The sequence below is a fragment of the Notolabrus celidotus genome, chromosome 9 (genome assembly GCF_009762535.1).
Source record: "Notolabrus celidotus isolate fNotCel1 chromosome 9, fNotCel1.pri, whole genome shotgun sequence".
NCBI classification, from domain to species: Eukaryota; Metazoa; Chordata; class Actinopteri; order Labriformes; family Labridae; genus Notolabrus; species Notolabrus celidotus.
Window position 1 is genome coordinate 27,187,137 of NC_048280.1, and position 14,980 is coordinate 27,202,116.

Here is a 14,980-nt window from a genome sequence, read left to right on the forward strand (position 1 = left end):
TGTCTCACTTGATCTCACGTTGTCACACCAGGTTACCTGCATGTAAGCAAGGCTTGTTCATGATAGAGTTTTGCAATGATCCAAAAACTAAGAAAGTGCAGAATGACATCAGCAACAACCAGCTGTACATCAGTTTGTAAACCGCAGATTGAAAAGGTTCACATTTAACATGAGACGTGGCACAGATATCAACAGGAAGGACGTACTGCCGCTTCTCTCTGTCTGATCACCTGCAGCAGAGCATGTGTGAGGTGCAGCTGCAAGTGATCAGAAGTAAGGGACAGACCAGAGATTGCTATGATTGATATGTGTTGTCTATCATCTACACTGCTGTGGGTCTTGGGGCAGCACTTTAAAAACTCATCAAAATCACTGCAATATGTCAGTAGTGTTTTTGTTATTTGGGACCAAACAGGAGGACCCAGGGCCCAGCTACTCAGATCAAGAAAATCAACATTACTGATATAAACTTTGAATTCAAATGAATGGGTGTTTGGCCCGCATTAAGAATGCCATTTTGCATATTCATTCCCTACGTGGATTTTTCACAACGTGATCCAGGTTTGTGAAATATTAGTCTGGTCAAATGTAACACAGACCTTCAGTACACTTTGGTGAATGTTTATTAAAGCAAACTGAGTCAGTTGTGGGGGCATTTGGTGTGAGAGAGATCTCTGACTCACTTTTTCAGCTGAGTTAATAAGTGATTTACCCTACCTCTTTGTTTGTGTTAAAATAACAATGCTGTTGGATAACAGAACGATTCAAAGCAAAGTGGAACTGTTAAATGTCAGATGTTTTCTATAGCTGAGTTATTCAGTTTGTTTTGTTTATATTTTCTGTGGTGCGTAATCTCTTTCAAGAAGTCTTTTTTGGGGTTATGAACAAGCTGTAAAAGCACTGCCATTCTTTAACAGACACATACTTTTGTGCATTTTCTCATTCTCCTGTCGAGCTATGATATTTGTTCAGCTGCAGACTGAAACTGAAAGCTGGAGGTGACAAACTATTTGAGAAATTGGAGTTGAAATTGGAGAGTATTGTCTGTATTTATCAATTTATCAAACTACAAGTGATGAAATAACAAAGACACAGAGGGACTGTATGTGCCTGGATGTGTATTAGAACAGTTAAATCAGCAGTAACAAAGTCTTATCAATAAATCAAGCTTTATTTATAAAGCACCTTTCATACAAATCAAATGTAATTCAGAGTGCTTTACAGCGATTGAAAAAAAGAAGCAGAAATAAAATATTTGCATGACATAAAAAAAACAAATGGATTTTAAAATAGAGACTAATGCACACCAACTAGGGATGTACATTTTAAGTATTTTCCGTGATCGATTTTTGGAAATGTTAACGATCAATTATCAATTAATTGATAAAAAAATTATTCTTACGTCAAAAATATGCCAAATTTTCCCCCTAAATAATATTTTCTATAGCAACAACAAAATGCATAGAACTGACAGGATTGAATACGGGTACATGTTTGACACGCAGAATATCACCGATCAGGCTCATTAAAATATTCTCCGCAGACATAATCTTATAAAGTGAAGGCTGAGACTACTAACAGAAAATTACTTCAGACTCCCAGTGTCCAGTTTTCTGTCTCCTCGTTCTTATTGAGAAAATAAACGTGTATTTGATCAGGTGTCAGCCGGGAGCGCAACCGGGTCATAATCAGTCCAGCTGCAGAAAAGCCCAGACGGCTCTGATGTTGCTGGTCTGCAAACATAGTGTACCTGAATTTCCCACCTGTCTGTTGCCTTCGTATCCAAAGGTGGGAAATGTCCTGTTTATAGTTGTGAACCTTCGTGTCCGTGTTGTTGTTAGCAGCAGTTTTGTATTGATCCTCTTTTAAAAAAGCGCACGTGGAGACCTGACGCGCAGCCGCAGCCGCCAGCAGAGCATCTCCGCTGTGCACAACACCTTTAACAACTGAATCACATCCAAACATGCTTTAAACTTAAAACACCTCCCTGATAGCTGAGTGTAATATGAGACCACATGATGTTTGTTCCACGTGACGGAAAATTGATAACAAAAATGCGTGTTTCGAGTAATTTCTTAACAATCAATTAATCGATCATCGATTAATTGTGGTCATCCCTAACACCAACAGTAATAAAATATGTGTAACTAAAATAAGTTAAAGCATCAAGTTAACATTAAGAATTTAAATAGTCAAAATGGTTTAGGATAAGAGTTGAAGATAGAATAAAGGCTAAAAATAGCAATATAATTGAGTAGATAAATAAAAAACAAACTGTTAAAATTAATAAAATAATAAAACAACATTCAAATCAAAATAAAAGTAAAAAGGAAAGCAATAAAGTTGTTAAACCCTACATAAAAGCCAGACTGAATAAATGTTTTTAGTTTACATTTAAAAGTCTGTATCTCCAGCCATGTTTTCAACTTCCCAGGCAGAGATGTCTTTTTCTTTAGGTTATGTTTGTTACAACACTCATCAAATATTTACTCAGCCGTCTACACTAAAGTCAGTAGTCAAGAACAATTACTGTGTGAAGTGCAGTGTGTCAAGGCCCCAGTATTATGCCTGCCAGCAGGGTGGGGGAGGGGAGAGAGCCTTATGTAATTTCACACAGTGTGGCGGAGGCAGCCGGCGGCAGGGGAACAGTCAGGAAATCCAATATCTGCTCTACTGTCCAGCATGGATACAGCTGGATGATCACATCTGGAGGTACACACCAGCCAACCACTGGCCCTGTTCACCTCTTTCTTCTCTCTGCTGTCAGACACATTTGTACAGTCTGTGATGTGAAACAATGGAAATAATGGATATCATCTACTCGCCACAATATGTTTTATCATGTTGCGATTGAATGCCAGTGTGAGTTAGGTAATCCTTTGCAATTGGATATATGTTTTCTATTTGTTTTTCTGTGGATTATGACGGACAGAATCACAGTTCAGATGTATTTCTTTATATAATAACTGATGTTTTGATTCAACACACCTACCGGTAAGTTCTCAGCCTCCCTGTTATACTACAGTCCAGTAAAATTGTTGATCACTAGCATACAGTTTTGTAGGTTTTAATTAGAGTTGGGCGATGTTGGATGTTATGTTATCATGCTAAAGTATTTCATATCAGTCGATATCGATAATTATCCTGATAAATATCAAACCATTATTTCATTTAAATTTAAAGGCAGATTTTTGGTCCTGGCTGAAAGTTGAAGGCTGTTTGTTAGTTGAGGTAATTTGCATTCAAATTATTGCCCAGCCCTAGAATCACATCCCTGTCATCATATCTGGAAATGTCACATTTCATCAACAAGAAAAAAAAAAAAGACTGTCCTGGTGGAAGCTCAGTTGTTGATAGGAATGTGTGCATTAAGTTTAAATTGATACATCAGCACCCTCACCAGAGTTAATACTTGCTCAAACACATACTTCATATTTTTGTTATCATATGTCTGAAATACTGGTTACATGCTGTGTCTGTGCTGTAGTGCAGCCACCTGCCTCTACCCAGAGCTGTCGCACCAGTTAATGCTCAACTACCTGGATGTAAACAAGCACAGGTGGCACATGGTTTTTCGTAGCATGGTGGGGTTTGGCAGTAATTTGACCCAGAAAATGGAGATAAAGTTGTTGTATGTTTGTTACAGTTTTTGTCCACATTAGATAAGTTCATCTCAGTTTTGACTGTTCATGAGTTTGTTTTGAATTATTGTAAGTCTCTGGATTTGTTTTTTATTTGATTGGAAAAATCGGCCAATAAAAATATCACATGGTTCACTTCGTTTAAATCAGGATGAAAGTATTTAATTTTAGGGTAAATTAGTCCATCTTAGGGTAACCGCTAACTTGAAAAATGTTGAGTCTAAACCAAGCAGCAACCTCCATCCGCGAGGAATTGAAGCTGATGAGGAAGTGTTAAAAACTGCAGTTTCTTGAGTGTCCGCTTGAGGCTGGCTCCGGAAGTACCGGAAACCACATACACGCAAATTCAAAAAAGCTGATTACAAGTGTAGTCTGGATAGCTCATTTCTCTATCGGCACACACCATACGGGGGGTAGATTTTTTTCATAATGTGGTAGTTTCGAAGATATTGAGATTACGAGTTTTCCATAATGAGAGGCACAGCTGACTTGATTGACAGGCGGGAACACTGTATCTGTTGGCTAGAAGCCTCAAAGCCTGCCTCTTTACCTCACACTCGCTTGACAGCAGTTAGGTTGACTTCAGTGTTTCCAATATGGCTCCCACCAACGATTGGCTTCAAAACAGCGCTTCAGAAACAGATCGGTGATGTTCTGCAATGTTTATTGTTTACACACCAACACTGCAACCTGCACAAGCCCAGAGTCAGGTACTAACCCTGTAGAAGTAAATGCATATCAATAGATTGCCTTGTGAATGAGTTCACTTTAAATCTGATTACAAAGAGAAATGTATGCATACAATTATTATTGAATGGAATAGACACTAAGTGCTGCCTCAGAAACAAAGTGAAGTGATTTGGCTGATATTGTAGCTTGATAAGATGTTTTTTTACACACAGAGAGTGCTCTTTCCCTGAGTGTTGTTGTTTATTTTTTAAAATGAATGTTAATTTTGAATTAGGCAACAAAGTCTATGACTGAGTATACTTGTAGTCTAGTTTGATGTCCATTGGAATGAGTTGGACACAGATTGAAATCTATCCAAAGAGGTACTTTGGCTCAAATGTTCTATTACTCTTCATTCTTTGAAATGAATTCAAGCACAAACAGTCTTTAAAAATACAATAAAAATAGAGATAAAATCCTGGTTGTAATTCTGTCATAAAAAGTCATGATATGTACTTATAATTATTTTTAGCCCACCCATAGAGGCAAGAGCAACTCGGGGCCAGCAGCAGCTCATGCTTCAATACAGGCTGTACTATAGTGAGACTGATCTGTTATTTGAAGGATTAATCTTTCCTAATTCCTCATTTTCGACATGTAGAAGCATGTAATGCAGCCGTGCATAAATACTGAGCGCAAAGTCTGGGGTTCATTTGAGTTGGCATTTATTTTTGTGCCTGGCTGTGGAGAACGAAGCACTGCTGTTTTGAGTGGGAACTTAGCAGATGCTCTCATCTTTTAGTGCAGTGTAAAAGTCTATGTGTGAGAGGCTATAACTGCTGAATACTGCACATTTTCTCTGTCAGGTGTGAATACATTTAGTGACCTATTTTTGACATGATATACTCCATAACTTTCTAACACCAGATTTATTAAGTGGAATGTAAATCATACTGTAAGTATTCAAAAACGTCTATCCATCTATTTGTCTACCTGTTTCTCTCTCTATCTAAAAACAGTGTATTCCATCAGAGTTGTATGTATTCTGTATTTTCTGTTTATGTCCTGGTAATACTTCCATTTTCAGTTTCCCTTGTATTTGTTTTTCACTTCTCGCCTCCCGCTGCAGGTGTTTCCCTCGTGCTAATCATACTGTCGTCAGCTTGTAGGGAAGTGTACCGCTCTGTCTGATTCAAAGGAAGGTGTGACAGGCTGTTCTTCACAGAGATGATTGTACCTCTTTCTGTCAGCCAAATTATAGCTGTGCCAAAGTTGACTGTGTGATTGCACTTTTCTCACAGTGTCTTCAGTCTCTGACTTTGTGTTGTGACTGCTGAGTTCCTGTCTGAAAGATAAGCATATTTAGAACAAGTCAGCTCAGGTAAAAGGATGTTGTTTTTTTTAAAACGTTCAGTATTTAGAGCAATGCATTAGCCACCTTCCTGCCCTGTCAGGAGCTGCACTTAACACCAAGGTAACAATTCTATCACCTGCTTCTTTTTATATCACCTTTGAGATTACCTTCCTCTCGGTAACTCTACCTCTTGCTGTGTTTTGGCTTGTGGTGGTTATAGTACAAGGAGTTGCATTATTTAAGATTCCTTTGACAATATTTCTGCCACATTCATCTTGTCTGCCTGTTCGATGTTGAATATATATTTCAGTATTATGGCCAATGCACTGCAATGGCCATGTGCAGCCTTACCCATTTTAAATGTCAGAGTGACAGGGAAATGACAGCCTGCCTTGTCAGCATTGTTTTAGATGTCACTGCTCTGCAGTCTTATGGGCATGTGGTTAGGCTGATAAGACTGTTTCCTTTCCTTAAACGTGTTTACAAATACCTTTTGACTGGATTACTGCGACTTCATCCTCTTTACTTTCCTGTGCTTTGAGTTCTGTAACTGACACACGTAGAGGACAATTATTATTACATTATTAGAACATAGACAATGTGGGACTCTTGTTTAGGGCTATAAATCACAATGTCATTAATAGGAGCACATCCCAAAAGTCTGAATTTATTGCTGCAAATGAGAAAAAAAATTATGTAGACGATGCTTGTAATCATTGTTTTCTCAATCAGCATACATTATATACATAACCTGTTTGGAGGAGATCTATTTTGCACGCTTTCTCATTTCGATGCAGTCAGATGTTGCTCAAACTATTAGCCAGCTACCCTCAGATTAGTTGCTGCCAATTTAGTGGTGAAATAAAAGCTTTTTGGATTTATTTTGAATTTAGGAGGAACGTGTTTACATCAAGCGGCAACCTCCAGTCTCAAAATATGAAGCCCATGCAGTTCATTGAGCATCCACTTGAGGCTGGCTGCAGAAACACCGGAAACCACATACACACCAATTCAAAGAAGACGATCTTTACAGCAATAAGGTTTACAGCCTGGTTCTAAAAACAGCTTAGGTCTGAATAGCTTATTTTTCTATTGGCACACACTATACGGGGGGTGTCATTTTTTGTAACGCGACAGTTCAGATTATATTAAGATTACGAGTTCTGCTCAAATAAGTTTTTACCTCACACTTGTCGACAGAAGTTAGATTGAGCTCAGCATTATATAGCTGCAATATAGCTCCTGCCGACGATTGGCTTCAAAACAGTGCTTCAGGAACAGATGGCTGACATCACGAATACTACGTCCATTAATTATACAGTGTATGGTTTACATGCAAACATAGATGCTGTGTTTAACATGCTGAAGAGCATACAGGCATAGGAACTAAGAATGTTCTGTAGTAATTTCCTAAGCATTTAAATGGAAAGTTCAAATCTGACCAATAAGCCAAAGGCAAGAAACATTCTGAAAAAGTGAAATTGTTGAAAAAAGTTATTCCGCACAGCTTATCACAGGATCACAGAGCCAGAGGGAAAACAATGTTAAATTGGTTTGCGTAGTGTGGCTAAGGTTAGCAGAGCTAGCACCACCAGCCTTTCGGTTCTTCCCACAGCCTGTTTGTTACGCATCTTTCTTTTCTCTGCTAGAGTTAACCAGACACAGCCTTAATTAAACTTTATCTCCATTTTCCAAATCAAAATCAGCCAAGCAGCTCTACGAGATGCCATCTGTGCTTATAAAACATTGTATAAAAATCATCATCAAGCAGAGTGACAGCTTCAGCTAGTGGAGGGCAACTAAATAATAACTTGTTTTACTGATTAGTAAATGTGGTGACGCCTTTCAAGGGCAACTGTAAGTCATTTGTGTACTCACTACTTGTTACTTGTAGGACTTGTCCTCTTCTCGTATGGCCTGGATATTTGCCGACTTAGAAGTCACCTCCTGAGCCCATTGTCTGCTTTAATAGCCTCCATGTAACAATATATTTGAAAATATCCATGCTGCCTGCATGATTGTGACACACAGGCTCTGCATGCAGTCAGTTTGATGTTGGCTCTGGTGAAGTGGAGCTTCAGGCTTTTAGGTTACTTGCAGAAATAAAACAACCTTTTTTTTTTACATTTTGATTCAATAAGGTTGTAGTGTTACTTCTTTGACATGATTTTCCTCACCTTACATCACACTTCATGCAGTGAGGCAAGTGTGCTTGTCACCAAGGCAATATAAGATATTGACGTCAGTACATAGGTTACTTAAGTAAAAAGAATGTGGATTTATAGCACAGATGTTAATCAGAGGGATGAAATAGAGTCTGAAAAACATCAGATCTATCACAGGCTCTGCAAAGCACCTGAAGGTATTTTCAGTGCAGAGAACACCAGCTATACTTTTGATTAAAACAACAAAAGCAAGTCGGGTCACATGGAAAAGGAAAAGTGGAAAAGTGTTTCTGCTGCATCTGTCTTGAGGAACTGTGATTACCAGCGGCTTGTTTACCACACAGATTACCCTTGTTTCTGATCCCTGACCTTAATAAACCTCATGGGTCTCAAATACTGCAGCTTCAGTGGATTAATTGTAAGAGCTTTGTTTCCATGTTTGATTTAGCTTGACTGGTTGGGGAGGGGGAGAAATCAACACTTGGAGGAGACCAAATACTGTACTATTCTCCATAAGATGTCAGAGATCTGTTCTGTAGCTTCACTTTGTTTGCGTCTGATAAAGTGATCTGGACCACCCACACTGGAAGTAAGATAAAGGTCATTTGTAAATCATAAAGCAGTGTTTTTCATGTACGCATGGTGATGATGAGTACTTCCATATTGCTGTTGAAGGTGAGTAAGCGAGAGAGAGTCTCCTTGTCCGGGGCCCTTTGGTAATGAGGCTCCAGGGAGATAAATCCTTATGAGACCTGACAGGGTGCCACATTCCTGGGCTGAGAGTCCTAGCAGCCCCCCTCCCCTGAGCTGGGCTCTCTCAGGCTCTGCTTTATAGACTTCTGATGTTGTTCCCAGACCAAGCTTTATGCCCATTACTGTTCACTCATCTGCCTCTTCATACCAGCTGCATGCGTACCAACAGAGCCAGCTTCTCTTTTGGCTGTCAAAATCGTAGAAGTCTTTTCTGACAGTTCAGTACACTAGTGTGATTGTTTTTCTGTGTGAAAATATTTCTACCGGCTTGAATTAACAGTAAATTATTTATTTTAGGGCGATTGGCTGTTCCCAGCACCCTCGCTTCTATCAAGGTCCAAGCCTACTATCAAGGCTCAGAACAGAAATATGTTACAAGCTGTTTAGTCCCTTGTTCTCTCTTTTGGTGCTTCAATGTCAAGCTACTATGTCAGAGCAGACAGAGATTTGATGAACTGTTTATGTCAGAAGAATTAAACTGTTGTTTGAAGTCAGCCTCCTGCTCTCCTTGGCAGGCGGGAAGCCGTCTGTGTGCTCTGTGTGAGTATTTCCACAGCCATTCCTAAAATGGGGTGGGTGGGTGGAGGGGTAAGAGGATGAAATATTGGCTCGCACCGCTCAAGGCTGGGGCCCACTCTACTCTGTGCAAAAGACGAAAGCATAAGAGAGGGGGAGAAGGGGAGAAGAAAAAGCACACTAGAGTGAGAAGAGTGAGGTGACTGAGTTCATTCCCAGTGCTGGCTCTGAGCCAACAACTTGCCTGTGGGTGTCTGTAGCAGTGCCAGTGCATGTGTTTAGCCTCCTGTCTGGAAGGCCCCCTTGCCTCAAAGTTTATGTCAAAGCTCTCTCATTGTGTTGGCCCCTCTCGTCTTGATTCAGGTTTTTTTTTTTAGTCCTGAGCGGATCTTGTGACTGCCTTCAGATTTGTTTACGTCCTTCTCAGGGAAATCTCTCTGGACTGGACTGGATGGCCATCAAAGAGAGGCTTCCTCGGAGGATGGCTTATCTCACCCTCCTTCAGTCTTGGAGGCTTGTTTTTCTGCACACATTTGAATGCTGTATCAATACTATATAGTATTCGTACAGCAGCGAGGTTCGTCTACTAAAGCTGTTAAATCACTTGCTTTTGTGTGGCCTGTTTGTCTGCGTCTGTCAGACCTCAAGATGAGCATGCTCAAGTTTCTTGAAAATATTTGAAGCCACAGTTTTGACCACTTAATACAAAGAGAAGGTCCCGAGTCAGTGTTGGACTCTGAGCAGCATTTCCCCATCTCATGGCCTCTCTTAGCCCGTGTTTACAGAGCTCCTCTGTTCCTTAAAGCCAGCGCAATGTTCAGCTGTTGGTAATAGAGCCCTTTGCGTAACTGAAATCAAGTGACACTTTGTGTGTGTGACAGTCGAGCAGGAAGGAAGGGCAGATAGTGCCTCTCTTTGTACTCCAAAAAGAGTCAAAATTGGAGTCAGACAATGGAGATGGGTACACTGACACTCTACTAGACCAAGACCGTGATGATCATGTAGGCTCCTCGCAGGGTTTGTCTGCTCTTAGTTTTACTGTGTTATTAAAGTCCTTTTTTTATGACTGTTTTCAGAGGCCATTAATCAAACTACTGTTAGGAAGTATTGCCACCAGTAGCTACCCTGGCATTAGTGCCGGTAGGCTTGTATAACATAGTTATTGACCACCTTTTGGCTGGGAATCAACACAGCTTTATTTATTTTTTTACCAAGGTGCAAGGTACATAAGGATGTAATGCTCAAGCGGCAACCTCCGGCCTCAAACTATGAAGCCCATGCGGAAGTGTTATAAACTGCAATTCATCGAGAATCCGCTTGAGGCTGGCTGCAGAAACTACGGAAACCATATAGACATGAATTCAAAGAAGACAATCTTTGCAGCATTAATAAACATGTTTACAGCCTGGTTCAAAAAACGGCTTGGCTCTACATAACTAAGTTCTCTATCGGCACACACTGTGTGGGGGGTGAAGTTTTTTCTAACACGACGGTTCAGAAGATATTAAGATTGCAAGTTTTTGCCCAAATCAGGACATGACTGACTTGACTCCCGGACGGGAACACATAGCTGTTGGCTAAGAGGCTCAAACCCTGCTTCCTTACGTCACACTCTGCCTGGTTGAGTTCAGCATTTCCAATATGGCTGCAGCCGTCGATTGGCTTCAAAACAGTGCTCAGGAACAGATGGGTGACGTCAAGGATACTACGTCCATTATTTATACAGTCTATCGTAATGCTATTAAAAATGAGTTGTATTCTCCTGGCAGTGTGTCAGTCAGCTGTTATTTAGAAGAATACATTATTCAGTTATCACAATTTAAATTGGTTTATCATCACAAAAAGGATGAACATCTATTAAGGAAATAGTGTTTGTATTGTGACAATATCAGTTAGGTGAACAAGCCCTCTGTGTATATTCTACCAATACTGTAAAAATGTATTCAACAAATGTTCATTTATCACCCTGACACTCTTTAAACTAGGGAACTAATTACGCCGATAAATTCTGTCTCTATAAGTGAGCACTTACACCCAGTGTTTAATCTTATTCCTTGGCATCTAGAAAATTAAATGCATGCACTTTTTTGGTGGTAGTCCCCGCGCTGATGGTTTTCCCATTCAGTTAACAAATTGCTGTGCCTCAAAACCAATTTACAATCTTGTCAAGATTTCGATCAGTGCCATGTTGAGAGCCCATATTTCTGCCAACCTGCTGGTGGTTGTGTGCCTCTCACAGCACTGAAACATGAGCCATGAGAGAGAGGTCTCTTCACTCAGAGGCCAATAGAAGTGGCAGGAGTCCTAATTTCTTTGTTGGCAGGAGTCAGAGAAACACAGTGTCAAGGGTACTACTGACTACTATCAGACCTGAAAGAGTGTCAGAGGGAGACTGCTGCAGTTTCAAGATGATCAGGGCTGAACATTGTCTCAAGATGACAGTTTGGTTAACTTAGACCTCACATTCCTTGTATTCCCATCAAGAGCTTCACGTGAAGTCACCATTTTCCTCTTTAGCCTTGTCCCTGATTTGAATTCTGTAACATTTTTGCTTAATTTGGTTATAACCCTCTTTCCAATAAGTTCATTTTCCCCTGTTGTAATGGTGTGCAGAATTACAATCTCTTGAAATAGCTTTTTCTGACTGGTATGTAGTAGAGGGTAGCGAGGTACATGATTAGCAAACTTAATAATTAAACATGGTCGCCTTTGCTAGTCTTAACAAGAATTACTAGCTTGTACCACAGTCTCCTGCCACCACCTGGGGCTGCACCTCTGGTTGTCTACTGCCATAATACTAGAGTAATATACTACATGGATGTAAACAAGCTCAGATGATAGTGACAATGAAGTGCTTCACGGTTGCACGATTCTGCAGAACTTTGATCTGGAAAATGGAGGTAAAGTTACCTACAGACCTGCCAGTTTGATTTCCGGTTGAATCACTAGGGCTTTAGTTACCATGGCACATCCTCAGTAGGGGTGTGAATGAGTATTTGAGTACTTTTCTGGAGTCTGATTTTTTATTGTTAGTGTAATTCTTTGTAGAATAATTGGGGCTGTGAAAGTTGACGCAAAAATAATAAGTTAATGCAAATTCCTTTTGTAACACCACTACATTTTTGGATTTGCAGTTCACCACGCATGCTACAGAGCCAGCAATGGCTCAAGCTAATGGTAGCAGCATACATCTGGGCCAGTATTACCACAACACAGTAATGGTGTAGTTTTATTAGCATTTGTGAGCTATTTTTTTTAGTGATGGCTAATGTTAGCCAAACTAAACAATAGCTTTAGCTCCATGGTGTCTAATGCTGGGGGTCTTTTGACAGCTGAATGTTTGCCTCAAGGTGCTCGGTTTAGTTCTAAGGGTTGTTACAAAAAGCCAGGTCACATAATAGCTGACTGCCCAGCGTTGGGTAAGAAGCAAAAACCAAGACCTGTGGCTTTAATAGGTTCTGTTAGCTGCTTAATCCCTGCTATTAACATGGACCAGGAGCAATGCTGTTCAGATGTTCCTGACCCATCAGGTTTTGAGCCTTTTACTATTGATGGCTTCACATCGTTCTGAATCTGATGAAGCCATACCAATCTGTATCTTGCGGGATACAGGTGCTTCAAGGTCTATTCTACTCCTTTAACGTTGATATGTCAACTGTCATATTTTCCTTAAACTGATGTATAGATTCTTTGGCATTCTTTATCTATGTTCATAGATAACATGGTTTTAAAAGCAGCTTATACACCTGCCCATGCTTTTTTATTATGCATAGATGATGTCTGCACATATCCGATTACCAGCTGGCTCTTAAGACAATGTACATAAAATACCACAGCAAAAAAAGGTTGAACATTGCTGTCATTACACAAGGACATTATATCATTCTTTTAATTTCAGATACACTTTGTAAATACCTAACTTAAGATATTTGAATGAGAGGAAGACATGAGTCCTGGTGTAAATAAGCAAACTGAAGAAACACTGCTAAATGAAAGTAAGGACTAAAGAAAAGGAAAACTAAACCAATACAATGCAGGGGGGAAATGGAATTTCCCTTTGTCACGTGTTCAATGAAAAGGAGCAACAGTTCTTCTGTAGCTGGTGAAGGGAGGCTCTAGGAAAGACTAGAGTATACAATCCCTTTATATTTATTTGCTAGTCACAACGTGTTAAAATGATAAATTGCACTACTTGTGTGTTTTGGAGAAATAACACATTTTATTATCATGCTTTCTGCTAACATATATTTCTTCTTTTACCAGTCTTGGCCATTGTTGATGAAATCACTTTGGCTTGCGTAACGTCATCTGAAATAAAATGCAGTGCTGACTCTGGAGGCCCACGTCTTGATCTTTCACTGAGTTATTTTTGTTTGCTCTAAAGCCCCAGTGGACTCAGAGTATTTTTGGGTTGCAGGCTAGCGGCTTGACTTGGCTGGTGTGTGTCTGTGAGTCCTCAGTGTAGGACAGTGGGCCATTCAGTAAACAACCAAGGAGCAGTTCAGCTTAGCAGGTGCAGGGACTCTCACTCAGAGCAGCCGAGGTAATCACATTCTGATATCCGGAAGAGATGGGCACACACACTTTCATCTGTGACTACACTGAAGGTGTTAGCGAGAGACCACCACATTCCTCCTGGGCTACTGTGTCATGTAAAGCGTAATGTTGCACACATTGTTTTCTGCAAGTAAGAAGGTGTCAAAAGACATTCAAGTGAGGTTGCTTAACATCAATAAATGTCTCACATGTCTTTTTTTTTGTTGTCTCTGCAGGTTGCTGGCTAAGCAAAACAGCGGATAATGCCCGGCATCTCCTCTGGAGCCACACCCACTTCCTGCTTGTAGAGGAAGCGGCTGTGCCAGCATGTCCTCTCATCCCCAGTCTGTGCCGCCGGGCCGGAGGACTGTGGACACGAGGCACCTGCCCAACCCTGCCACTTTACCACTGCAGCTGCAACGGGCACACACGGTAAGGGGCACAAAAAGGCACCACCTGTAGTGCCTGAGACTTTTCTGGAGTAACTTTGGGTACTTGGGAGATATTTTGTAAACAGGGTATTACTGTGAACCACTGGAGAGTGCGTGACCCCAGGGGCCCCTGCTGATGTTTTAACAACAGAAACATTCCCAGGTCACAGTGTTGTGCACACAGAACTGTTCCCTCATTAGATGTTTGAGTTGAAAGTTCATGTTTTCATTGTGGACTCACATTAAGGCTTTCCCCGTTATTTTCACCCACATTTCCTAATTATCAAGATTATGTTCCTCTCTGTATCGGGGACAAAGCAAGCTGTCTATGCTTCAAAGAAGAGGCCTCTAGCTGATGTACAAGTTCATCCTGTGACCTCCAGTGTTCACAGGTCTCTTTTTGTTCTCGTTTGGCGGGAGTATCCAAGGCTTACCCCCAAGGATCCCCACAGCTGCACCTGTAGTTAATCCTCCCCCTCCCTCTCACCACATTCAGGAGGAGATGAGGGTTGACAGGCTGTGTCCCACAATCCCTGATTGGCAGACATGAGTTTACAGTGGCTGCAGGTTACATTGCTTGTGTAAGAGGCAAATAGTAGCGGAGGGAGAAATGAGGGCTGCAAGGAAAAGGAAAGGATATTTTGGAAGAAACGAGGCAGGAAATGGAAATATTCAAGATGTTTAATATCACTAGGATCTTTGCATCATTCTCAAGGAGAAAGGATTAAAGCCTAGTATATTATTCCACACTGACAGCTTGTTGTGATTTGTTTTTCCAGGAAGTGGGACTGGTTGATTACCACTCTCACCATGCCAGGGACTACAGCTCTCACCTGTCCCAACCCCATCGCCGTCGACCCTCTTTGCTTTCAGAGTTCCAGCCTGGGAATGAGAGGTAGGTGCTCCAGATTCATG

General features: G+C 40.7%; 1 protein-coding gene across 5 annotated transcripts in view; it reads left to right on the plus strand.

Moving 5' to 3' along the window:
* Window positions 1-14,980, plus strand: part of ncor2 (nuclear receptor corepressor 2) — a 118,982-nt gene that overhangs the window by 13,683 nt on the left and 90,319 nt on the right. For 4 of the 5 annotated variants that reach the window (XM_034691409.1, XM_034691408.1, XM_034691410.1 and 1 more), the window contains exons 2-3: window positions 13,871-14,066; window positions 14,845-14,960. In XM_034691409.1, coding sequence (XP_034547300.1) covers window positions 13,962-14,066; window positions 14,845-14,960 — 221 coding nt within the window. In that variant the 5' untranslated portion in view covers window positions 13,871-13,961. Of the gene's footprint in view, window positions 1-13,870; window positions 14,067-14,844; window positions 14,961-14,980 lie in introns of those variants that run through there. The other variant, XM_034691406.1, reaches the window with a different exon arrangement.